The sequence below is a fragment of the Canis lupus genome, chromosome 36 (genome assembly GCF_011100685.1).
Source record: "Canis lupus familiaris isolate Mischka breed German Shepherd chromosome 36, alternate assembly UU_Cfam_GSD_1.0, whole genome shotgun sequence".
Lineage (NCBI taxonomy): Eukaryota > Metazoa > Chordata > Mammalia > Carnivora > Canidae > Canis > Canis lupus.
Genome location: NC_049257.1, coordinates 29,861,855 through 29,889,327, shown reverse-complemented (window position 1 = coordinate 29,889,327; position 27,473 = coordinate 29,861,855). Strand labels below are relative to the sequence as shown.

The 27,473-nt window shown below is 37.0% G+C and overlaps 1 protein-coding gene across 1 annotated transcript in view; it reads left to right on the top strand.

The window, feature by feature from the left end:
- TFPI (tissue factor pathway inhibitor) overlaps nucleotides 1-27,473 on the top strand; it is a 51,948-nt gene that overhangs the window by 10,907 nt on the left and 13,568 nt on the right. Inside the window, 5 exon segments of the mRNA NM_001003243.2 lie at nucleotides 13,384-13,506; nucleotides 16,252-16,446; nucleotides 20,753-20,788; nucleotides 25,081-25,260; nucleotides 26,080-26,451. Of these exon segments, the coding sequence (NP_001003243.1) occupies nucleotides 13,386-13,506; nucleotides 16,252-16,446; nucleotides 20,753-20,788; nucleotides 25,081-25,260; nucleotides 26,080-26,451 (904 nt within the window). The 5' untranslated portion in view covers nucleotides 13,384-13,385.

Here is a 27,473-nt window from a genome sequence, read left to right as displayed (position 1 = left end):
GCAAGGACCTTTTTCAAAAGTATCCCATTCTCAGCCCTGGAAAATAGCATACTGTGCTCATATCATTGGCCACAGATTTATCATAGAGAAACAATTAAACCATTCACTGTGAGAGAAGTGGAATCCCCGATTAATGTGGATCAATGAAGAGTTTATTATTTATAAATTTGCTTCTGGAGCAGACATAGGCTATCTATCTTTCTCTGAGAACTGGATTTATGAACATATTCAGCTCACTAATATCAACAAAAAGTGGTAAAGAATGGTGGTTCAATAAACAAGATAACTGAAACAACAGTTTAATAAGTTAAAAAATACAGCTGAAATAAAAAATAAAATGAAAAAAAAAATAAATAAAAATAAAATGAATAGAGGCGGACCTGGGTGGCTCAGCTGGTTGAGCATCCCACTCTTCAACTCAGGTCATGATTCTGGGGGTCGTGAGATCCAGCCCCGAGTAGGGCTCTGTCTGCTTTACTCCCTCTCCCACTGACCGCCACCCCCCCCCCCCCGCTCATGAGAGTTCTCTCTCTCTGTCTCTAAAATAAATAAATCTTATTAAAAAGTTCAAAATTCAAAATAATTGCACTGGTCTAATGTATATTCCCTTATAAAAACATATTTTTCTGCATGGACATCAATTTTCCTTAGATTATCTTTAAAAAGGCATATGTATTCAGGTTTTAAAATTCATATTTCCATGATTATTCCCCACTTTATCTTTTACTCATTAACAATTCAACTTTGTATAATATTACATCCAGTGGATGGATGTGCTGCCCCGATAGTTGTCATAAGGTTGCATATCTATATTAAAAGCAAAACATTTTTATGATAAAATAAACATGGGTTTGCATTTAGCCATTTTCATATATTTAAATTTACAAGTGTGTGATATTGCTAGCTTAAGATACCATCTATAATTTTGAACAAAGAATGTACACATGCAGGAAAAATTGTTTGATTATTAAATAATAAGTTACTTATATATTTCCTCTTGCTCTTGCCAACACTCCTCATATCTTGCTCTCTTTGTCTTTTATGTCTGTCCAATTGTTAAAATCCAACTCTGGATCCTTCAGAAGTTCAATTTTTATATCTGGAGAGAAGGAGCACTGATTTTTGAAGGCACAAATTATTATGAACTTATAATTTTGAATCCCAGGAGCCCATAAATTAATAAGAATATTTTTAGTATCTCCCTTCATTTCATCTAGAGAAAATATCAAACCCTCACATTTTTAGAAGTCCACTATTTCTCAAAATTTTGAACAATCTCAACCTCTTATTCACGTAGAGAATTGAATCACAGCAGGAAAATCTACTTTCTATTTTTCTCTTCAACACCTCCCTCACAAAACACACATGTACATGGCCATACCTGAAAATGTATCGTATTTCCCCACTGCCTAAAATAAGAAAATCTCTTGTTTTATGAAATATAGTCTTTTATTCAGGGCAAAGTTAGACCCTCTTCACCTGTTGCCTGGGATCCTCTATTCATTTTAGAGGATCATCTATTCATTTTAATTTTTAAAAAAAATCTATTTATTTATTTATTTTAGAAAGAGAGAGAATGCATGGGGGGGGGGGCGGTAGAAGGAGAGGGAGAGAGAGAATCCCAAGCAGACTCCCCGAGGAGCAGGGAGCCTGAGTAGAGGTTTAACCCCAGGACTGTGAGATCAGGGCCTGAGCTGAAATCAAGAGTCGGGTGCGCAACCCACTGAGCCACCCAACCACCCCTCTATTCATTTTATTTTTTGTTTGTTTCAGCTTTTGTCTCCCTCTCTTTAATGGCAGTAACATATAAAACTATTCCCTCCACAAAAAATTTCCTTAAAATGCTCTCTTATATTTCAGGATACACCTATACAATGATAGCCTCACTTGCTGTTGTCACAGCCTCTGTTCCACTTCCTTCGGTAGCTCCCCCGCTGCTGCCCACACCACTGGACCAAATCCTTTGTAATTTTGCAAGGATGTGGACAATGTCACTAAACCCCATGCCCTTTCTTTTTTTTTTAAGCTCCTGTTTTACTTTGAACGCTCTGTGCTTTAGGCATTGTCAACTTGCAACAAGTTCTTGAAGTGCCCACTTCCCTTATCGTTTGTGCCACTGCAGTTTTAGGCTTCCTCCCGCTTCCCTGGGCTATTTCTTAGTTGTCTTCTCAGATCTCTTTTCCTCATCCTCATTCTTGGGGCTTTAGTTCTGGGGTGTTCCTTTCTAATCTTCACACTCACCTCACACAGTCACAGATTACATAACCTTAAGTTTGTAAAAACACTTAAAAGAATGCCTGTTCCCTAGCACACGCTATGCAAGTACTTGTCAAATCAATTTCATCCACTTTACACATGTAATTATCATTTCTAGTTGGATTCTCATATTTCTAACTCTAGTAGAGATGTCTGCTCTGAGCTCCACATCTCCATGTTGGGCTTCTTATGTCACGGCTCCAATGAAAGTCTTACAAATACTTCAAACCACCTCACGTTGAATTCATCACCCTCCTAAGGTAACATTCTCTTTGCCTTAGGCTTCTCAACTCATTGCCTGGAGCTCTCTGTTGATCCCTTTGTTAAATCGGGAACTGTAGCTGTCCTTGATTCTTCTTTCTTTCTCACCTTCCATGTCATTTTAATTATCAAATTATCTTGAATTTACTTTTCAATTTCCTCACAAATCAGGACACCTCTCCCCACCTCCCCTTCTAATAGTATTATATATCATACACACCTCTCTTTATAAGTTTTTATTTATTTATTTGAGAGAGAGAGAGAGACCGGAGAGGTAGGGGAACAGAGGGAGAGGGACAAGTAGATTCCTCCTTGAGCAACAGAGCCCAGCATGGGATCCTGACTTGAGCCAAAACCAAGAGACAAATGCTCAACTGACTGAGCCATCCATGTGCTCCTTCAACTTTGTTCTTTAATCAAATATTTTTTTAATGTTTGTAGATGTGGCTTCTATTTCCACTAAAATTTGGAGAAAAAAAGGTACCTTTTCTAGATGTTCCTTTGTGTAGACTTGTTCTAATCTATTCATTCAGTCTTTGCTGAGTGAACCTCTGTGTCTTTTTCTCGAGTGTAAGCAACAACCCCCCCCTCCCCGCCCCGGTTTTTTAAGGCTTTGATCTATGCCCCTCTCAAATGTGATTAGCTAAGGCTTGGGTCAAAAACCAACTTCCCATATATTTGGATAGAGTGATGTAGAAATATTTATACAATAATAAATATAACCACTAATGAAGTATAGACTTTAAACCAGGAACAGAAAGCATTTAGGCAACTCACTAAATCAAAAATTATAATAATTATAATAATGACCACAGTAAAAACTTATTTGGGTTAATGAATTGTACTTGTAGGATTAACAAACCAGAGAAATTGATTTTTATCCTGTAGTTCCTTTGGTGATGCAGTCTACTTATAGTCTTGAATTCACAATAAGGTAATATTTCAAAGACAAATAAATACAGACAGATGTTAAGTAATTAAAATATATTGAATTATATTTTCCTGAAGTGGATTTAGTCTCTATCCCATAAGTCTTGCTTATTTTAAGGAAGCTGTGGGGAAGTCCAGGATCTAGTCTTGCCTCTGTTGCTTACTAGACATCTTAGCCATATGATGTTGGAAAATAGATCAGTATCTCTAACATAAATTCAATATACCTATTGGCTGTACAGCATTATTGTCAAGACACAGTAATCTAATAGATAAGAAACCATTTTGGGGCCCCTGGGTGGCTCAGTCAGTTAAGCAAGTGCCTTCACCTCAGGTCATCAGGGCCTGGGGTTGGAGCCCCGCATTAGGCTCCCTGCTCAGTGGGGAGTCTGCTTCTCCCTTTCCCTCCGTGCATGCTCTCTCCCTTCCACTCTCTCTCTCACAAATACACTTTAAAAAATCCTAAAAAGAAGAAACCAAAAAATGTTAAAACATTTACAAAAAGTGACGTTTCATAATGATGTATCTCTGTACTTTTAATATCTTTTCTTAAAATAAATGTGGTATGTATTCCATATAGTCAGAGCCTCACGACATTTTATCTTAATTTCAATCTTATTTCATACATAAATAATCCTGATGCCAAAATAATGCTTATAATCATGACTCAGTGTTCCAAGAATGTGGGCCTTAAGGGGAAGGTAAAAAAGAGATAAAGAAGGGTCTGTACGGACTTGTTAGAATTTGGTATGTGGCAAAAGTGCCTGAGACCTCTCTTGGGAAACTGCTCATGCGTTTGCATTCTCACAATGTATTTATTCAAAAAATACTCTTTTCCTGAAGAAAGTCCGGCTCTCAAACTTCTCACCGAGATTATGCAAGTTCAGAAATTCTACAATCAGTAGCAAGAGTTGGAAACCGATTAAGGATAGTTTTTAAGAAAAATCCATTTCCGGTCTCTAGTCATTATGAATATTTGGAAATTTTCCATTGAAAATACTACTTATAAAAAAAATGAACTTCAAAACATAAAGAGAAAAAAGAACACTATTAGAATCCCTGGAGGGTTTTTATCTTTCCCCTCTCCTACTATAAGTTTTATTCTAATTTTTTCCTTCTTCATTCATTATCCTTGGTGTTACTGTGCAGCAAACTCAGCCAAGATGAGAAGCAGCCAAGGAAGCACATAGGTTAAAGATAAAAACAGACTCCAGGTTTTAGTGGGCAGACGCGTAGCTCCCCCAGGGATCGGCCAAATTGAGTGGATGGCAGTAATAAACACCAAGAGGATAACAACATTAGCCACTGCTGAGCAGAAAATTGGAATTATTCTTCAAGCTATTTTTTCCCCTCTTTTCTGGTTGTTGGGTTTTGTCTCTCCTGTCTTTCATTGGTGCACCACAAAGCAGCAGCCAAAATGAAATTTCTTTCTTTTAGACATGGCAAAGTATGCATTGATCTCAGAAATTAATAGTAAGACTTTAAAAAATAAAAAGAAGTTCAACAATCTGTGAAAAAGAAAATTTTAACTAGGAAGCTTAAATTACAGAAGCACAATGCTGATGATATATAAGTAAACACAATATGTAATTTTTCCAGATTTTACTTAAAGATGATAAAATAGCAGGTGTTATTAATGATAGATCAGTGACCGTCTGAGCCGTTTTATGCCTTCCCCAAAATGATGTACTAGAAATCTAATGCTGTAATTCCAGCCTACTATCGGTGTCTTCCACTCTCCGTGGGCTCTTTGCCCTTTGAATCTGGTCATAAGTTCCCGTCCACATCGGTATCCACCGCCACTCCCTTGAGTGCTCTTCCAGTCACCAAAGCCAAATTGCCAACATATTTCTAGCTCCAACTGACTGCGATCCTTAGAAAACTATTCCCTTTATCTTAAGATCTTTACTATTCACCTTATAACTTGTAGCCCAGCAATTCTCTTTAAAGCCCTTATCAACAAATACAGCACAATCTGGAGTACTGGGGGTTAAGATTTCAACATAGGAATTTGTAGGGGGACACAACTGAGCCCATAACACAGTCTCACTCCAGACTCCTTCTGTTAACCACTAAACAAACCTAAAAAAGAGAAAAGAAGGGAGGAAATGGGGACAGTGTGGGAAGGGGACAAGGAAGAAAGGAAGGAAGGAAAAACAGAAGAGAAAGAAAAAAAAGGAGGAAGGAAAAAAGGAGAGATAATTACTTAGGATTACAGCAATGGAACATTACTTGGATGGATTTGGTGGTTCTTGGTTTCCATAAGGAGCAAAGCTATTTCTACTGTGGTGATATACTTGCCAAGCAAACCAGAGTAACCTTGTAGGCAGCTAGAGGCTGGGGATTTTGTAGACATTGCTGAAGACCGATTGGCCAGTTCTTGGGAAGGCAGACTCGTATGGTGATATGACCACGGGCTCTGGAGTTACAGAGATGCGAGTGCAACCTTAGCTCTGGCTCCTTCTATTTGGAAAAGTTATATTCTTTCTCTGAGCCTCAATTTTTTTTTTTTTAAGATTTTATTTATTTATTCATGAGAGACACACACACACAGAGAGAGAGAGAGAGAGAGAGAGAGACAGACACAGGCAGAGGGAGAAGCAGGCTCCATGCAGGGAGTCCGACGTGGGACTCGATCCCAGGACTCCAGGATCACGCCCTGGGCTGAAGGCAGAGCTCAACCACCGAGCCACCCAGGCGTCCCTCAGTTTTCTTAATATGGGCATAATATTTCATATAGGATAAGATTTTTAAGAAGATTATTGTTGATGTGAAGTACATAGATAAGCTTATATGCTTAATAAGTAAAAAAAAAAAAAAACTCAAAAGTTCTTCCCTTTTCCTTTCCATTTTTGGCTCCTCTCTTCCTAGATTCATACATACCACTTCCCTTCCTTTCACATACTCTCTCAAGAATATTAATATCATAAATAAATAGTGAAATAACAGATAATACATTTCTCTTTTACCTAATTACCTCTTTTCTAAGTATACCTTTTGGCAACTGCCATCTCAATGCATTGGATTTTAGCAATCGCTCTTGCTCCTCTTTTGATTTGGAAAATACCACTTAAGCAAAATTTAATAAACATAAAGTCTACTCTATTTACCTTTTCTTTTAAAAGTTTCCCTTTAAACAAATTTTTTAATCGAACTATTTCATACTTCCAGAAAGATGAAATAAGCAACATAAAAAAAAAAAACACAGCTTGAAAAAGAAATATGGATGGATGTCCATGTGATGGACTCCATCACAACTGTTCCTAATCTCTTTATTTTTTGACGATATTGGAAAAAATAAATAAAACTGCATGGCTGTATCCAAAGATTCATACCGTAACCTAATTTTAGCTCACAAAGTATATCCTAATTAATTCATTTATTCATCAAGTACTACTTATCATCATTTTGGGTACTGAACATAGAATCGTGAATGTTATATAAAGTGTCTATGTTAAGAATGGAAAATGCTTTAGTGATGGAGACAGTGAACATGTACACTAATAAATATGTAAGTGGTGATAAGTGCTATTCCGAAAACAAAGCAAAACATTATTAGTAGGAATGGGATACTACTTTTTTCAGAGCACCAAAGGCAGCTGCTCTGAAAAACAATCTTGCAGCTCCTTAAAAGATTAAGCGGAATTGCCATGTGATCCAATAATCCCACTCTTAGTTATATGCCCAAGAGAAATGAAAACATATGGCTGCTCAAAAACTTGTGCACAAATGTTCATAACATGATTCATAATACCCCAAAAGTGGAAGAAGCGGAAGAAGCACAAATGCTCATTAACTGATAAGTGGATGAATCATGTAGCTCTACACAATGGAATATTTTCAGCAAGAAAAATAAATGACATCCTGATATATGCTATAGCACGGATGAACCTTGAGAACATTATGCCAAATGAAAGAAGCTAGATACAAAAGGCCATATAGTGGATTATTTCATATGAAATGTCTAGAATTACGTGATATTTAGAGACAGAAATTAGATTAATGGTCACCTAGGGGTGTAGAATGGAGAAATTGGGAAGCCAGGAGGTGATGGCTAAAGGGTAAGGAGTTTCCTTATAGGATAATGAAAATATTCTAAAACTGACTGGGACAATGTTTGTACAACTCTGAAGATATATGAGTAGCTACTGAACTACAGAATTGTTTTGAAAAATCAAATTTACTTAAAGTAAAAATTTGTGCTCATCAAGACACTTAGATGAAAATGAAAAAATAAGCCATAAACCGAGATAAAATACTTATAATGTATATGTTTGGCAAAGAATTAATATCCATTAATCGACAAAGAATTTCTATAATTCAGTAATAAAGAGGCAGAGAACCTTAAAAAAAATAAAACTGGTTTACTAAGATAGAGAATGATGAGGAACTGGTGGTGGTTACTTTTTAAATATGGTGCTCCAAGGAAATCTTTTGGAGGAGAGGATATCTGCAAAGGATCCTAACTAATAGAAGGACACTGCGGTTCCAGTATTTTATAGAAGAGTATTCCCATGACAAGAAGTAGTGAGTTCAAAGTACTAAACCTTTTGTTCAATAATGAGCAGTTTCATTGAAACCAAGGGATTAGTAGGCAGTGTCCACAAAGCCAAGTAATTACAAGAAAGATGGAGAGGAAATAAAGGGAAGAGGCAGCAGGAAATGACTTCTGGGCACCCCTTCCCTTGGCGAAAAGGCCCTGCCTCACGATGCTGATGATACAACAAAACATTTCCCAGCCCCTATCTCACATCTGTAACTGCTTTTCTACAGGTCCGCTTAGAAAACACGACCTCAAATACAATCTGTCCAGACTAAATTCATCACTAATATGCACCCCAATCAATAAAACAGTAACATTAATTTCCCTATTTGTACGGCTCGCATAATAATTCTCTCAGGATATACTTGAATTCTCTGTCCTTCATATCTTGTATTTAATCAATTACATCAATTTTATCAATACTTAATTCAAAAAGTGTCTCAGACCTGCTGTCTCTCTGTCGTTCCACGGAGGGTCCCTGTTCATAATTTCAATCTGATCCTCTGCATCATTCGAGCGGTCAATCCCACTTAAATTTTGCCCTCCCAACATCTTTCCCATACATGCTGGATTTTATTGAAGCACAGATCACATCATACTTTCTAATATTTTTCTGGTTCAGAAAATCTACTGACTTCTCCTTAAATGTCACATTATTTGTCAAGGTATTTTCCAAAAATGTTTTGTGGGCAAATAGCCCTTTGTCATATAAGTTTGGAAATGCATTTACTATATTCTCCCATAGAAGATACAGTTGCATGTTACCATAATAAAGATCCTATAAAAGTCCTACAGTCGAGAAACCTATATGTTTTTAAATCAGATATACATATATATTAACGTATCAACACTTTTTTAATAAAGATTTTATTTACTTATTTATGAGAACACTTTTTTAATGTAACAGCTAATAACATCTTGCTGAACTTGTATTCTCAGAACACATCTTGACCTAAAAGGATAAAATTGACACTGCAGATTAGCATTAAAGTGAATAGAAAATGTAAGTTATACAACAGAATCATAAATTATTCTGTGGAGTGTATAAAATCTGTTAATTAAGATGAATAAATTTTTAGAACTGGGATGGAACTTAAGGACAATGTAGCCAAAGTCACGAGTTTTATAAATCAGGTTTAGAAATTTAAATTTATTTCCAAAGATTACTTAACAGGTTGCCGGCAGAGCTAAGTTTTCGGGGTTTTAGTTTATTGCCCCAAAATGTAAATACTATTCTTATTCAAGGTAAATCATTGAACATGTATTTATTGTCCACTACTATGTGCCTGGCGTATACAAAGACATCCTGAGAATTTAGGCATTTAACATTGCATTTTTACTTAACTCACTTGGTTACGCGTACTTTCCTAAGGGCCAAGGGTTTCTCTCGATTTTTTAATCTCTCTTAGTGTCTAACGTATTATTATACACAACTAGTCACCAACATAACACATTTTTATAATATTTTCTTGCTTAAATAACTTCTGATATTGAATTCGAATTTAAAGGGGATTAGCAAGAGGGAGAGTCCTCCTCCTGGCTCGTGTCCTCACATAGTGGAAGGGATGAGGGATCTTTGTGGGGTCTCTTTTATAAGAACAGGAATCTTCCCCCCTAAGACCTAATCATCTCTGAAAGGCCCTACCTCCTAACACTAGCATAGTTGGGAGTTGGGATTCCATATAAGAATTTGGGGAACACAAAATAATTCAGGTGATAGCATAATCCCACCAGCAATGGTGAAGGCTCAAATCATCAACACTTTAGAAGGTCAATTTTTATTAATTTCCGTTGTACTATCTCACAGTAGTGTTAATCTTAATTTTCATGATGACTGATTACGTTGAGTATCTTTTTTTTTTTTTTTAATTTATTTATTTATTTATTTATGATAGTCACAGAGAGAGAGAGAGAGAGGCAGAGACACAGGCAGAGGGAGAAGCAGGCTCCATGCACCGGGAGCCCGACGTGGGATTCGATCCTGGGTCTCCAGGATCGCGCCCTGGGCCAAAGGCAGGCACCAAACCGCTGCGCCACCCAGGGATCCCACGTTGAGTATCTTTTAATATGCTTATTTGCCATTGGCCTATCATCTTCTGAGAAGTCCCGGCCAATCTTTACCCCATTTTAATTGGATGTTTATTTGTAATTCCTTATAGATTTTTAATGCATAATCTCCAGATACATGATTCCAAACACTTTCTTACAACTTGCCTTTTCGGTGTCTTAGTGGTGCTCATCTTGATGAGCAGAAGTTTTTGATTTTAATGAACTCCAATTAGCGGTATTTTACTTTATAATTGGTGCTGTCTGTATCCTGATTCAGAAATCTTCACCAACCTCATCACGAACATATTCCCCTATGTTTCTTTTATGAGGTTTAACGTTTTATCCTTCCCGTTCCGATCTTTGAACTCCTTTGCTTCAGTTTTCCTGCATGATACCAGGTAGGGGAGTAGCTATTTTTAATGGCGCCAGCTATTCGGGAAAGTAGAGGGCAGAAAGGCCCGGTGGTCTTCTGTCTTGTTTGCCACTTTGCAACGTAACTTAGTGATGTACTTGGAAATTTTAAAAAGGAAATTAAATACAACAATCTGTAATGAGGTCAGCTCACTCTAATTGATCTCTACAAATTAGAGTTTTATCAGTGTCAGAAGAAGCTGTACTGGTTTCTCCAGTGGTGTGCCCAAGCCAATCCTTTGCCCTGGGAGGCTGAGCTACTTAGTGCTCTTGGTCACTCTTCAGAGGCAACATTGTGGAGAAGAAAGAGCACTGAACTGGCGCTCGGCTAATTGAATTCAGCTTCTGGATCAGCCCGGAGTCAGCTCCGGCTTGCTACGGTGCACGCTCTCAGGGTTATCTGTCCGCCGCCCTTCCCTTCTCCTGGAAGCAGCGGTCCACTCCTCCTGGGGCTGCCCTTGTCCGGTCCATCCTAAAACTGCATACTTGGGCTGGGATTTGCAATGTTACCCCATCCTACTCCGCAACCCCAGAGCAAGTCCTTTTTGGCTCCTCCAGATCTATGCTAGTCTCCTGACAGCTTTTCACCTTAGACACACCTGGCCAGAGGTGAGGGGGCACTTCCTCCAAACTGAAACCATCAGCGCTGTACTCAAGCTGTTTGACATGCATCCGTCAAAAGAAGCAGTCACACTGTTTGAATGGAAGACTTTCAAGGTTTAAGACCCTGGAAATATCGGGGCTGTGCACCCCTCTACCTAGGGCACGCTGGGCTATGCTGAACCAGACTAAGGAATGCAAGTGCTCGGAGAGACTCCTGGTGGCATTTGGCTCCCTGGCCCTCGGCTCCAACCCCAAACCTTCCTTTCTACTCCTAGATTGTCCCACGTTCTCTAGAATGAATGAGCTGGTGGCCTTTTGACCCAACCTGTTGGAGCTGGCTTCTGATCCTTGCAACCGAGGAAAGTCTAAAACGTCTACAATTAGGCAACATTCAAGGCTGATAGTTTTAAAAAAAGTCACTAGGGCTTAGGACCCAAATTCTCATCAAGGTCTTCAGGCACACAACCGTGGCCTGCTCCCTAAGCCAAGGGATAGAAAAACGTGCTATATTTTACACTCAAAATCGAATAGGGTTGTATAGCTCTGGAAATAGAAGAGTCCTTGAAAAAAATGCATTTTCAAAAATAAGATAAAAGCTAGAAGTTTAGCTGATAGACTCTCCAAAATTATATATATATGTGTGTGCCTATCTATATGCACACATAGACACACATGTATATCTGTGGATTCAAATAGGTTATGACATGGAAGGTACATAACGTGGCTACTGACTGAAAATCAAATATATGTTAATATGTACAAAGTGGGTGAAAGGATAGGTTGTACATTCACTAGCGATTTTCATGAAGCTTAAACCGAAATGGCATTAGCTTATTATTCATTATAAAGCTACAGACACCTTCACGGTGTACATTGCAGCTGTTGAAGCGTGAGAGCAGGGTTCTCGTCTCCCGGAGCCGAAGAATGAATCTCGGGGACACAGGACAGTGAGCAAAGGGATGGACATTGATTGAGCAAGGACACAGCGAGGGCTCGGAGTGAGAGGGCTCCCGACCCAGTGGCCACTGGAGGTTTCATTGAACACTTGACCAGGGAGCCTTGGCCTTGATGTTGCTGTGCCACCTGCCTTGGAGCAAGGCCTATTGGTAACACCTTCGTGACTTACTTCTTTGTGGCCTGGTCATCTTCTGCGATTGCACCGCAGCCACGAAAGAAAAAAACTCCCTAACATCTGGGACCAGGTGGTGGTCTGCTCCCTTATCTGGTTTCCTTCCATCTCAGCATTTTGCGGACCGCTGTGTGAGGCGGCTCCCGTGGCCCCTGCCCGTGCGTCCCTACCTAAGCCTGCCTGTCCCTTACTCACTGCCATTCCCTCGAAGAGTAAACAGAGACTCCTGAGAGCTTACTGATAAAATTTCTCTTTCCTTCCTGACTCTGATAACATCAGTGGCTGAACCTGTGCATACATCCCTTGGTTTTCGCTTCCTACGCTATATGAACACATTTCCTTCCACCCCTGAATCCAAAGTAGAAAGAGCCTTAACAAAATTTCAGTGTGGTTTTCCATTATTTTTCACCGTGGATCTCTAAATCATTTTGAAGGAGGAAGTCTCACTTTCCTGATGAAATCTGTTTCCCTTAGAGTGCAGATGTGTTGGTTTATCACTTAAAGTCGCTTTTCTGTGAAACTCTTTTGAATCAGTTAACTGCCTAAATCGAGGGTGCAAGACTGGGGTAAAGGACTTGCTAAAATGCTAAACGTTTCTGTTTTCAGCAGCTCTGTCTGCCATCTCATGGAAAATCTGGCTGGGAACTTGGTTGTAAAAGCATAAATATATTTCAAAGGGAACAAAGACAAAAATTTGGAAAACGTCTTTTCCTTTTGAAGAGAAAGACTGAAGTCAAGGGAAAGAGAAATCAGGAATTCAAAGTTGTACTAATGAAATAACAGAAAAATGCCAGAAATATTAAAAGATAATTAATTCTGACTGAGAAAGAAGAAGAGCCGTGAGAAAGATACGGCAAATAGAATTGCAAATGCATCTTAGTCCATATTTAGCCACGTTGATCGGTATTAACGGATGTCTCTCAATTATTGCCATTTTAATTTTATTTTCGAGGGTGAAATATGAGTTGCATACTTGAAATTAGACATGTTAGACATATGCACTGAACATAGGCATGTCTACAATTTTAAATGCTACATATACATGCTTTACTTATGACTCATGGAATTTGTGGACAGAGGTGTATGAGAATACGCATTAAGTATAAAAATTTACATCTGGAGGTGTGCATAAGGCTCCTGGTGGTCTACAGATAACTCGACATTAACTCTTCATTAAATATATCTGGGTTCTGTATTTCAGAGATGATTTATACAATGAAGAAAGAACAGATATTTTGGGTGTCTACATATCTGCTGCTTAATTGTGCCTCTGCCCCTCTTAATGCCGTCCTTGATGAAAGTGAAGAATATCCCGGAATTACAGGTAAAGCGTTAGAAACATTCATCTTCTTCAGCTATTGAAAGCTCTCAATTTTAATCCAAAAATTTAATATATTTTTCTCCATTGTGTGGAAAAAATAGTCACTTATGGAAGTGACATTTTTCTTGGGAAATGTTAGATGCAATTTGTCAAAAAAAAAACCCCAACTGGGCAGCCAGGGTGGCTCAGAGGTTTAGCACCGTCTTTGACCCAGGGCGTGATCCTGGGGTCCCGGGATCGAGTCCCCTGTTGGGCTCCCTGCGTGGAGCCTGCTTCTCCCTCTGCTTGTGTCTCTGCCTCTCTCTCTGTGCCTCTCATGAAAAAATAAATAAAATCTTTAAAAATAAATAAATAAATAAATAAATAAATAAATAAATAAATAAAGTCGATCGCATTCAAATACGTTAATTGGCAGAAATATTAGGTACATCATTTAAAAGAAAAATAACAAAAAATTTATATAGGTCAATCAATAGTTATTTACTCATTTTGGTAATCTGTTTACATATGTATTTTAGAGATTGGCTTTATGGGTACTATATAGTTGGTGTGAAAATTATTTTTTAAAAATTATATAAACACCCAAATTTTACATTTTCGATTGCACACAACCTCACAGGAAGCTGAAAACAGTTAAGTGCACAGGTGCATACAACTCAACGTTACTTAAAGATTTGACCAGTATTAACTAGATAACTTGCTAATTAACCAATTCATGAAAATTGTGTTTGGTGCTGAAAATACCCATGTCTTTTGTAGATGAAGGTCTATGTGTCGTAATAAATCTCTGTTTTATGTTGCTCCACCTTATCAGATTTGGGGTCTGAAAATTTACCATTCTATCATTTTTGTCGGTTCTATTATTTCAATTGAAAAAAACGTCAATTCAGTTATCAAGGAAATCAAAACTGTCATCTGGTATTTTGTAAACTAAACTTGGATTTTTTTTTTTAAGTTTAAAAGTTGCATGAGTGATTGAGATAAAACTCACATGTTCATAAATAATTACTGTCAAATGAGTGTGAAACAACTTCATAATAACTTGTGTGTAGAAGGATATATTTTTAACCCTTCTAAGATTTCAGGGCTTACTTATTGTTTTATGACCCATATAGAAAATATAAAATAAGATTCCAATTATTTTATCATAAAGAGTTCTAACATTACTGAAATGTGGCTAATACGGGACATTAATTTGATATAGATCATTAAGATAACAATAGCTGGAGGGTAGGAAAGATTTGATAAAAGAATCTAATCTACCTTTTATGATGGGTGTATCTTCTCTTTCAAAATATTCAGAAAAGTTTTGAAACTATAGGACAATCAAAAATGATCCTTCTAGATGATTATATAGTCACAAACTTGTTCTTTTATTTAATGCTTTTAAAAAATTTTATGTAATTTTAAATGATGACATCCATTCATATTTTTCAAAGTATATTATTTTATACTGCATTAAATAAAACCCTCTTTGGGAAGATAACCTAGATTTAACTCAGTTTTAATTTAGTAGAATACTGCTGCCCTCTAAAGGGCAAACTGGCTTAGGTCATTTTAAGGTTTCAATGTCTCTCGGAAGTGATCATAGTAAATACTGAAAGTCTTAGAAAATATATCATAGACAATAATCAAGGAGTATTAATGGCATTATTGGTCTTATTATTTTGGTAGTAGCAACTACAATTTTCAGGGTCTGTCTTACTGATAGATTCGATAAGCAAATGAAACTTATTTAAAATTAGGCCTCTCAATATTATTAGACTCTATAAAATTTTAAAGATTTAGTTTTCTCAAGTGTCTTCCCAAGATATGAAATTCCTCTGTGACTAAAATAAGTGACTGGATACCGAGGGAAAAAAAAATTCTAACTCAAGATCAAAAGAATTGCCTCATTCTATTTTAAAATGTGGACAGCACTGTTTTTGTTTTAAAGATTTTATTTATTTATTCATGAGAGAGAGGGGCAAAGACACAGGCAGAGGGAGAAGCAGGCTCCCTGCGGGGGGCCCAGTGTGGGACTCGATTCCAGGACCCCGGGGTCACGCCCTGGGCCGAAGGCAGACGGTCAACCACTGAGCCCTGCAGGTGTCCCGTGGACAGCATTAAATTTCCCCACTATTGTTAAAAAAACCAACCCTGGTAAGTAGAAGAATGGACCAGGATGTGTATGTATTTGTAATACCAAACACTAACATTTTCATGATTAAGGAATGGTTTAATATAGTGTGATATATGCATATATATATGATTATGGATATACTGTTGCTTTTAAAACGTTGTTTATGTGTAAAAACATGACACAACCACGGATTAGGGAGAGCAAATCAAAGAGCTGTCCATTAATGTCTGTCCTTAGAAACCGCTGAGTTTAAAACGATGTGTCTACATACTTGCAGTGTCAACACATTGGTTACTTTACAACTACTATTCAGTTCCATATTGGTCAATTAGTGTATGTTTAAGCCAAATCCCTAACAAGAGTCTAGAAAAAATTATTTGACATCTTCTTTTAAGAGTTGATACTATCACTGTTGATCAAACCTGTTTTTATCTACTTTTATCAATAAAGTTTATAAACTTTACCTTCTTGAAAATTTCGAATAATTTGTCCTGGTTTCTTCGGCCTATCTTATTTCGCTTGTACTTTATAAGACAAAAAGAGTACTGATAAGGAAATGAAGAGGAAATACAGAACAGTATCACTGTGTTGGTGAGTGTTATATACCTTCTGTTTTTGCCTTGTAGATGAGTTGCCACCACTGAGACTTTTACATTCGTTTTGTGCTTTGAAAGCGGATAATGGCCCATGCAGAGCAATGATTAGGAATTATTTTTTCAACATTCACACTCAACAGTGCGAAGAATTTATATATGGGGGATGTGAAGGAAATCAAAATCGATTTGAAAGTCTGGAAGAGTGCGAAGAAAAATGTGTAAGAGGTAGGTTTCTGGGGCCGCTTATCACCCACGAGCCTTTAGGCTCCTTTAACTTTAAAAAAAAAATGTAGGGTTATTAGATCTAAGTATAGATTTGATCATTTCAATGTTAATATGTTTCTTTGACCTCGAGCACCTATTTCCTCTTCTTTCTTCTCTTTGGAAGTGCTGGACATATTGTGAACACAGAGGAAGCAGTTCAGGGGCCTCTGCGGGGCCTCGGTTTAGGTGATTGCCCGGTCATTTTCCACTCATTGTATCTCGTTCTCGTCCCTCCTGGGCCAAGTACCCTTTTGTGTTGGGTTGAATAGCACTGAGGTTCAGCACCTTGGCTAGAGGCCTGGCTGTCTCGCTCTCTGTAATTCTCACGTTTTCGGTTAGCAGCCTACACATTTTCATCAACTGGCCTCTGTCCTCAAATACATACTTGTTTCTTTTTTACAAATCACAAATCTTTCATTTCACCATCGTTCAAAAGTCACCCTTTACTTTAGAAATCAATCGAATATAATTATTCGGTTCTTCAGTGACCCCCTTGCTTACGGTATCTCCTGACACATAGTTACTACGTAGCATATAAATGGGAGTCTCTTGCTTCCACCTCCTTATCACATTTTCAACAGCCGCTTATTGTTTGAGTATCTGGGTGTTTGTATAGTGAGCTGCTGCTCAGGATAGTTGGCATATAGGAAAGGTATTGCTAGGCTTTCAAAAAATCACCTAAGGAGGAAATGTCATCTTCAGCTAATAGAGTAGCTGGAACTGAACTTCCTCACATAATATAAATGACTGGAAAATTGGACAAAATATATATGAGGCAACTGTTTGCAGATATTAGTCAAGAGGCGGCGCAGGACCGTGGCCTCGGAGGGAAAGGAGACCTATTAGGTGAGCCCAGCAATCTCGACAGCTCTCTGCACGGAGGCGGTTCTGAACCACAGCCAGAGGAGAGGAGCCCAAGCATGGGGTCGTGGGTCTCCCCGGTAGAGAATATGGAGATTGGACATTAGGACACTGAGGTCACTGGGTTTGGAGGCATAATTTGCGAGAGAAAGTGGACATATGTAGAGAAAAAGTGAAGAAGTCTGCAAAAGAGTCCCTTTGAGTTTGTCCTGGGATAACAAAACTGCATGCAAATGAAATATTTGTCTCTACCTGCTAAATTATATATTTTTTCATTATGTTCATTGTAGTTCACGTCTTTATGCCTGGGTAAAATGCTGCTTAGTTGCCATGACAAGGTAGGAATATTATTACAGGAGCAGCCAGTGAAATCTCTCAAAAGTGGTCCTTTTATGCTGAAAACCTAATTATTTTAGAGTGAACCAAAAGATCAAGGTGATTATTTTGAGAGATTTTTGGTTGTTTTAATGTGCGTTAATTACTTCGGCGTAAATTGTGAACAGAATGTTATGAAAGCTTCATTATTGCAATTCATATCACTTGTTAAGTGCTTTTCCTAGTAAAGGGAAGATAGTATAAATATAGGAGACAGAAAATCAAAATGTGATTTACATTTTATATATTAAGGCTTGAAAGCTGAAGTTTTGTATGATTGGGGGAAACCAGTGAGAATTCTCTCTTGTAAACTACCATGCTTGAGATAAAAGCAAGCCAAATAGTTCAGGGAAGAGGAACTATGACTGAGTTTAGTTTGTTATGTATGCACAGCTCTCCTTTTGCATGTAAAGTTGTTTTATTCATTTTTTCCAATGTATAATTGTGTTTGGTGTATTTACCTGTATAATAATAGAGACATGGAAGCAAAGCTAAGAAATTAAAAAAAAATAACAATTAAGTTTATAAAATGGCTTCACATAAGTGGCTTTCAAAATGTTTGCCTTTTGGGTTATTTGCTTTTTTCCCTATAGCCTAAATGACGTTACCTTAGGTTGTTATCGCTTTGAAAAATAGGTGTAATATAATGTGGGACATGAAAGAATTAGATGAAAGAGATCTACATGGTTAAAAGTGATCTACATTCAATTTCACAGAATTGCATCAATTCCTGAAACAGGTTTAAAGGTTCTAGAATATGCTGTTTATATTCATTACAATTTTACTGGTTCAGCTAGTTGTGATGTGCGGCTTTTCATGGAGATTCAGATGAGAATTTTCTCCATAGGGAATTAAAGAGAATGTAAATACTTTTTCCATTCTCTTTATTTTTAACTTTGTCATTTCATGTTTTGTTTGGAATCATGAAGACCTATTTAGTTTTGAGAATCTTCTGCCCATACAATCATTCTCCCACCTAGTTAGAATATTTTTGAGGCTGATTTCAACAAATGAGAATCATTAAAAGTTCGTCTTAGGGTCCCACCCTCTACGCCCCCACACAAGAGAAAAAGATGAAGGATGGGAGTGAAATTACAATGACTAAGATGTGTCATATAATTATGAACTCAATTGTTGGATGTTAATTATACTATGATATTCATAATAAAATATTTAATGTATGAATTCACATATGTTGGGGTTCAAGGAATCACTAAAACGAGAATTAGTAAAACATACTCTCATTACTCCTGAAGACATTAATAAATGTTATGTTCTAAATAAATCTAGGAAAAGATGATAATTTGCTGTAAAACTTAACTGTTTCTTCAGATTGTAACTGGCATAAATATCAGCTAAATAGGGTGTCCACGTTATTTTCAGAATCCTCAAAGATAATCATTGGTATTACAAATACATGTGAATTGTAGTGTGTGCCAAAACACAGATTTAAGTTAGTTCACATGTATGCCAGCTAAATTAATCAACTTGGAATGGAATCAGAAAACAAACAAGTTATCTCTTTCAATATTGCATGAACACTGAAATCAAGCATTTCTATGTTCCCATCCAATGGCTATTGTCAGCAGGCAAAACAGTGAAAACGATTAATTAGCATTCTAGTCTGACGTAATATTTATCTGTATGTATTCTTTCTTTGTTCTCATGAATTAAAACTGTAACAAGTTAATTGTACATTAAAATATTTCAGTATAAGCTTATTATGACAATCCACTATCTAACTGAAACACATTGACAGTTGGTTATTTACAATAAGAAAGACTCCTGAGGTTTCCTTAATATTTAAAATACAATTAGGAAAAAAAATATATATATATTAAAAATATGAAAATATATATATTTACTACATATATTAAAGACTATTAAATAAAACATAGGAAAATTTAAAAAGAGGCCTCATTAACTTCTCTTTCAAATATGTTTTATTCTCCAAAGAATAACCTAACTGCTGATTTTTGGCTGAAAAGGGCATATAAGCCAACTCATTCCCCCACACCCCCTCTGTTTCTCTGGCCATACAACTAATTATAAACTGCCTTGATCAAAGCTTTTCTCTGTAAAACAAGTGATCATACAACAAACACCATTCAGCTTTCCTGATGTTTACATGGGCAAATTAAAACTTCACATAGTATATCAATTTGAGTTTCATAATTTATCACTTAAATTAGAACTTAGAATCCATACTTGAATATAGTGGATCAAAGGCAAGTAGGATACTAGTTTTTGAGAGGACTGATTCCATTAATTCTTTGAGGATAAACCAAAAAAAAAAAAAAAAAAATATGTCACAGATAGGTTTTGCTCTATTTCTCTTCAGTACTTGGAAATTATAATAAAACTTATAATTGGGGATCCCTGGGTGGCGCAGCGGTTTAGCGCCTGCCTTTGGCCCAGGGCGTGATCCTGGAGACCCGGGATCGAATCCCATGTCGGGCTCCCGGTGCATGGAGCCTGCTTCTCCCTCTGCCTGTGTCTCTGCCTCTCTCTCTCTCTCTCTCTCTCTGTGACTATCATAAATAAATAAAAATTAAAAAAAAAAAAACTTATAATTGGGTTGAAACAATGCAGTAGGGGAGGGAATCAGGAAAGGAGATAATTCTCGTTTCTTCTACCTCTACTGTCAACTTTCTATAGAAATTATGTTTTCACATGCAAAGTGTGCTGCTTGAATTACTTTCATATTTCACATTATCTTAATGATTTTTAATCAGAGGTGTTTCAAATAGCAAATGTAGTTCACCATGAATTCTTATTTTTGCTGATGTGTTAGAAACTTTCAACACTGGTTTTGAGACAGTATATTAAAATGTAGATGGCTTCATATTTATAAAAATTAAAATTATTTCATTTTTAGAGAAAATAAGAAATTTAAGGTATTTATTGACATTATGTTTAAGAATAATTTTAATGGTAATAAATACATCATCCTAGTTTGTTAAGTTGAAATTTATATATAATTTATCCACATAAATTGTGATAATTGATGCACATATTATTTTTCTTGCAGTTTATCCAAAGGCTAAGACGGAGACATTAGAAAAAGGTAAATATTCACTTATATGCTAATTAGAATTTAGGTAAGACACTAAGAAATTGAGTTCTTAGTTCTCTTTGATACGGAGTTCATCTTAAATCCATATGATCTTTGAAATGGTGTTTTATTTCAGTGGATATAGTGAAAAATTAAAAATGACATTTATGATATTTGGTAGGGAAGTCTTCAAACACTATATTTACTCTCATTCTAATGCTATATGATATTTAATAATAAAGCAGTTGAATTCCATAGCCACACATATGCTACTTTAACATCTCCGGAACAGTAATTCAGAATGCTGCTAACATGACTGTAGTTCTCAGATCTCTAATTCCTCGATAATCTCAGCATTGTGTATCTTTAGTAAGTTTTATCCAGTATTTTGCTGAATTCGTATGTGTCTTTGAGTTGTCAACGGTCTATATGCAGAAGTAAATGGAGATATGTTTAACAATATGTGATTGCTCTTGTCAATATTATTTACCGTGTGTACATACTTTTTATTTTATGATTCAAATTATTTATTGGTTTTAACTAAAAATAATCTTCTGATGAATATATTATATATATTTTTATATATATAATATATAATATGTGCACCATGTTTATATATTAGCACATGAAAAAATATATCAATAGATCAGGGAAGACACTCCTTTCAGTAAAGATCTAGAAACTGACTTGGTCCAATTACCTTGTATGTCATTTAAATTTGAATGAGAAAATATTGAACAAAGGAATCAGTTCAACTCAGGACATGAAAGAGTTACAAAATTCAAAGTGTATTTTAATTTCTCTGACTTTGATTTAATTGTGTGAGAAAGAACTGAAAACTTTTGTGACTGATAAACTTAAGGCTTACTGGACTTTGAATCAAAACATAAAATAAATGCAGTGGCAAAGTTTATACAAACACCATCATGGATGTACTTATTCACAAATTTTGAAATAGCTTTCTATAAATACTGAACTTACAGAAATGTTCAGTGTTTCAATTAAATGAGACTCATTATCTGTAGTATCAAAGAATACAGGATATATACAAATAGAGGGTTTTGTCCGCCAAGCAAAAGATGATATCTTCATGAAAGGAAATACTAACACACCAGAGTATTTTTTCAAAAATGTGAAATTAGGAAAAAGTGATATGCAGATAAAATATACTATAAAATTATGTTATTTCATATATACTTAATGATTTGGAATTCAATCATTCTTTTTTTTACTGATTCATATTTATTGATATTTTCCCAAAAATGTAGTATTGTATTTTAACCAAAGTCAATTGGTCCCAAACAGTCAAAAACTGTGTGATTTGAAAATCACAGTGTCTGAAAACACTATATGAAAAGTGTTTGAAAGTGTATGAAAAACAACCTCGTAAATCACAAAGCACAGTATAAATTATTAGGTGCAAGGAAGAAGAATCTGATATGCAAAGGAGCATACCTCTGCTATGAACTGAAGGAATCACCTCTGCAGTTTGAACCCCTATTTCCTTGACTATAAAATGAGCACGTTAAGGGAAAAATAAAGCTCTTTTACCTTTAGCAAGTCTGAATCTACATTTTTTTTTGTGAGTTTTGTCAGATTGGCATTAACTTGATTAAGAAAAAAATGTAACATTTCCCTAGATACAAGGTAAAAGTGTCCCCCTTTCTGTGTAGGTTTATGGATTTCTTGATCATCCTAGAATGGTGGTAGTAAAAGAGCAAAATAAGGCCTCCTCGATTTTGAGTATAACCCACTCAGTTCACTACACTGCTTTGCTCAGTGAGATCACCAAGCCCCCAGATCCCCAGCCTGTAGAGTTCGACTTCAGCATTTACAGGAAATACGACAGTAAGTAGGAGACCCAAGGATGAGAGACTTGCTGTGTCAAAGGAGGAGCAAAGATGAAGAAGCAACTTGAATGAACACGTTCGTCGAGTCAGGGAGGTAGGTTGGAGAGTTGCTTGGCTTAGCAGGCGGTCAGAGGGCAGTGAGATAGATATGTACTTAGGTTCCTAGTTAGGAGTTCCTCTTCTCTTAATTCTTAATTGATATTATACGTGGAAACTAGAGAATAAAGCCCAGCTATCAACACCATTCACATGTGTTAGAAAGCGTGCAGATGCCAAAACCAATTCATAATAAAGACCTCTGAGCATTTGGACTTCTAACTTTGTCACATGCTTCCTGGCATCAACACTGGGACAGGTATGAAGACAATCTCTTTTTTTAAATAGTTTGGCTTAAGACAATTGTCCAGTAGGCAGCCTCAGACAAAAGTTAGTAGTGAAAACACGGTGGCGGGCGGAAGCTCGTCTGTAGCTAGTCTGTACTCTGTGTTTTAACTGAGCGTTAAGTCTAGAGCAGGGATTGTATTTGCAGGTTTGTAAGAATGTTTCTTTATCTGAGGAATATGGGGCATGGGTTTCTTGATTTGTAACCTTAAACTGTAGGCCCAAGAGAATCATTTTACAGGTGTGCAATTTCAACTCCGTCTTAAAATAAATTTATGCCCTAGAACGGGGGCTCATAAATAGCAACTTCTAGTTGTATAATTTCTTAGCTATACTTCTCAGCCTAATTTCTTATTGTTTTCTATTCTTTAGATGCAATATATTTTACCCACTCCGTTTCCTTAAACATAGAATTCTTATATTCTCTGTTAAGATGATTTAAAATTTCCTAAGAGGCAACTGGCTCACTCAGCAGTCGAGCGTCTGCCTTCGGTCAGGCCATGACCCCAGGTCCTGGGATCGAGTCCTGCATCGGGCTCCCCGCAGGGAGCCTGCTTCTCCCTCTGCCTGTGTCTCTGCCTCTCTCTCTGTGACTCTCATGAAAAAAATAAATAAAATCTTTAAAAATAAAATAAGTGAAATCTCATAAGAAGTACATACTAAGGCCAAAGCCAATCAAAATGATAGCAATTGAATATATTTTTCCTCATTCTCTTATAAAAAAAGTATTATAAAAATCTAAAGAATTGTTTTTTTCCCTTGTCCCATAAATTACGCTTAACCTAAAAAATTGATATTATAGGGATAACAGTAACATTCACCTTGAGAAACAAGAGGCAGTAAACAACAAACAAAATAACTTTCAAATTGGTATATCTTGAGAAGTTCCAGAAGATAGAGAGTTTACATTACATGACAATAGGATGTTTTACTTAATAAAGCAATGCCCTCCTAGAAGATCAGTGTTTCAGAGATTTGCAATTGCTGTGGAAATCGTTAACATGATTACATATATGCTCTTTTTACAGTAAAACACTCCTGAGTTCTTGCTTCCTTGAGATAGGAGAACCAGTTGCTTTAAAATGTAAAAGAATACCATAGTTCATCTTTGTCACGCTGTGATAATTTAGTCGCAGGGGGAAAAATGGGGAAATTGGAGCTTTACTGTAAAAAAATTCAAGCCCCATATTTCTTGCGAACATGATTTTGAGAAGAAGTTAATTCTCTTCTTTGTAGAGGATTATGTCGAAGGCCTGTAACGTGGATCACGGGGACGCACCTGTCGTGACAGCCGTGTCCAGTCTGGAATGGGCATTAGGTTTTTTCAAAAGCCTCTCCAATCCCTGCAATGTATTTCCTTTCTGCCTTTGCACTGTTGCAGTCACTCCAATGCTGGGAAGGAGAAAAATAAGAGACACAGTGGCGGAGGATGTCATGCCTAACCTGGTACAGGATTCAGGAAACTCCAAGAATAGCCGTGAAAGCTCCCATCTGCCTCAGGCTTCTACTCCAATATTTTTTAAAAAAATTGAAACCATTGTAGTGAAGCAATACGTTACACTCCCTTTCCTAACGAGAGCCTACCCCTGAAAAAATAGGAAATATTCCTGTATCTTTCCTAAATGCCAATGCATGAAGCCTAATAAGAATAACTGAACCGAAAAAAAAAAAGAATGACTGAACCGAAATTTTACCATCATATTTTATAATATTATGAATTTTTGAATATGTCTTCCAAACCAAGGGTAAAATAACAATCTCTCTTACTCTTTCGATTCATGAAATAGTGGATAGCTGTCGCCCTATTAATTTACCATGAGGAATTTAGAACTTGAAATTCCAGCAGCAACAACGTGTGACGACAGATAACGTCTTCCTTATTCTAAATGTCATCGTAGACCTAGTGGACAATTGTAATGTTGTGCGGTTGGGGATAAAGTTCCATTTCTACCTTGTATCTTGAACGTTTCATGTATGCTCCTTAAATAACTTCATTTTAGTTATTTTAGACATTTAATCGGCATGATGAAGTCATTCACAAAAAGGAATATTGCTTTCTGACGTTCTTATCAGTTCTAGAAAAGCCAGATTACTGCCATATGAACGAAGACAGCGGACTCTGTCGAGGTTTTGTCACTAGGTATTATTATAACAACGTGTCAAGTAAATGCGAAGGCTTCAAGTACGGCGGGTGCCTTGGCAATCTAAACAACTTTGAAACGCTGGAACAATGCAAGAACACCTGCGAGGGCAGTAAGTTTACCTCCCATCTCATTTTACTTCATTTAGAGACATTTTCTCAAAAATAAGGCATCTTAAAGGATGCTCAAATTTACCCAGATTTCGTTTCAGCCATACGGATAAAGATATATTAGCACCCACTAAATCTGATATAAATCAGTCACTATGTTAACTTAAAAAAAAAAAGGAACAGAAAATTAAGAAATGTCTAAGGGAACTTATTTCCATAGATTTTTTTTTTTTTTTTAGGTTACATTATTTAATTTTCTTTCCTGAGAATATTTTGGTGTAACGTAAGCATAAGAAGAGGGCTGCTGAAATCCCTTTGGCTTATAATGATTTGAGGGCAAATCGTTCTTGGGAACCTATCATCTAAAATCAGCTTTACCTGACCATAACGTTTATTAAAGGATTGCCTTAAACTTTGTTACCTTTTTTTTGGCCAAGAACTACAGTTACCCAAGAAATATGATCTTACAACTATATATATATATATATTAACTATATGTATAAAGATTCATGAATTTAAAGTACATGTGAATAAAAGTTCTAGAAGTCTAGTCTTTCAGATTTATTCGAGGTAGACCACATGTGTGCCCATGGTAGCTGGGGGGGGGACTCCCCGTTGAGCACAGAGCCCAGGGCGCTTGACCTCATGACCCATGACATCTGACCTCAGGGAAACGGGGAGTCAGCCGCTCCACCGACTGGGCCACCCACATGGCCCTGGATGTCTACTCTTCTTGACACAACTGCTGTGCTCTGCTTTATACGTATAACTGTGAATTGAGGGCAGGTTGTATTTTGATTGGCTGTATTTTTTTTTCTCAGGCATTGATTTGCTGATGGATGAAACAGTGAATAATACAGGATCGCCTGGGTCTATGAATAATACATCCCTGTTTAATTCTGGGGATAGCCTGTTACCAGCTGATTCTGGGGATAGCATGCCACCTGATTCTGAGATTGGTGGATTACAACACGATTCTGAGAGTGGTGGATTACAACACGATTCTGAGAGTGGTGGATTACAACACGATTCTGAGAGTGGTGGATTACAACACGATTCTGAGAGTGGTGGATTACAACACGATTCTGAGAGTGGTGGATTACAACACGATTCTGGGGATAATACATCACCTCCTGTTTCTGTGAATAATGACTCTTTCACTCCCCGGCCTCCCACGGTTTCCAGCTTTTTAGGTAAGATTCTCTCTTTTTTTTAAATTCCTCCCAGAAAAATATTATGGTAACAATAGAAGTGGAATGTAGATTAGAACTTCGCTTTAAAAAAAAATAGGTCTTGTTATCTAATAATAGGTGTGTTGAAACACCGAGATTCAAAATGTTTGTTTTTCAATCCCATAGGGGTGATAATTCTCTTCTATTTTAAGGTATGCTTTGAAGGAAGCCTTTGATTACATATCATATGAACATTTTCCTACGATATTTAATTCTATGCCAAAGTGATCTTATAAACTAATGCTTGGAATTATCAGCATCAACGTCTGATGGTAAATTATCCTCATGGCAATAGAGTGCTCTTTAACTGAGCACGGCACTACTGTCAAGGCCTCAGGTGTTCAGTCATAGGACAGATTAGGAATTTGTTGAATAACCATCACCAAAAGGTTACGCCACTCCACAGGGAATTATCTTCTGGATTTCTCAAAATTCTTTTCTGGGCTATACCCTATCAACATATTCATCAAACGTAATCAAACATACAGGAAATATGCTCACAGAAAATGCAGAGCTGGGACAATAGTAAAAAATATGCAAAAACGTAGCCAGAAACCACAAATACCAGGGCAGTGAAAAACAACAGAGAGAGCTGAAAGTTAACACGATAAACACAAGGTCCTCCTAAACTTCGAAAACCACGTGTGCTCAATTCACGAATCAGAGATTTCCCTTAGAAGCAGACCATGTGAACATTTCAAATGTGAGGTTGACAAGAGTTGATGAAGTTCTGTAGCTGTTAGGAACGCAGCCCTAGGGTAAAAAAGAGAAAGCGTCCGGAGCGGGCGTTCTCCATCCCAGCCCTGTATCCGAATCCGATGGGAATCAGCACTGGGAAGTGTTTGAGGAACTGTCTTCACAACCAACACACTAGCAAGCAAGCCAACGGCAAACAGAACGTGTGCCCGGGTGCACGCGCGCTGCCGGTGTTGGCCATTCCCTGCCTTGCTGAGGGATCAAGTATCCAGGGCATGACCCCCCTG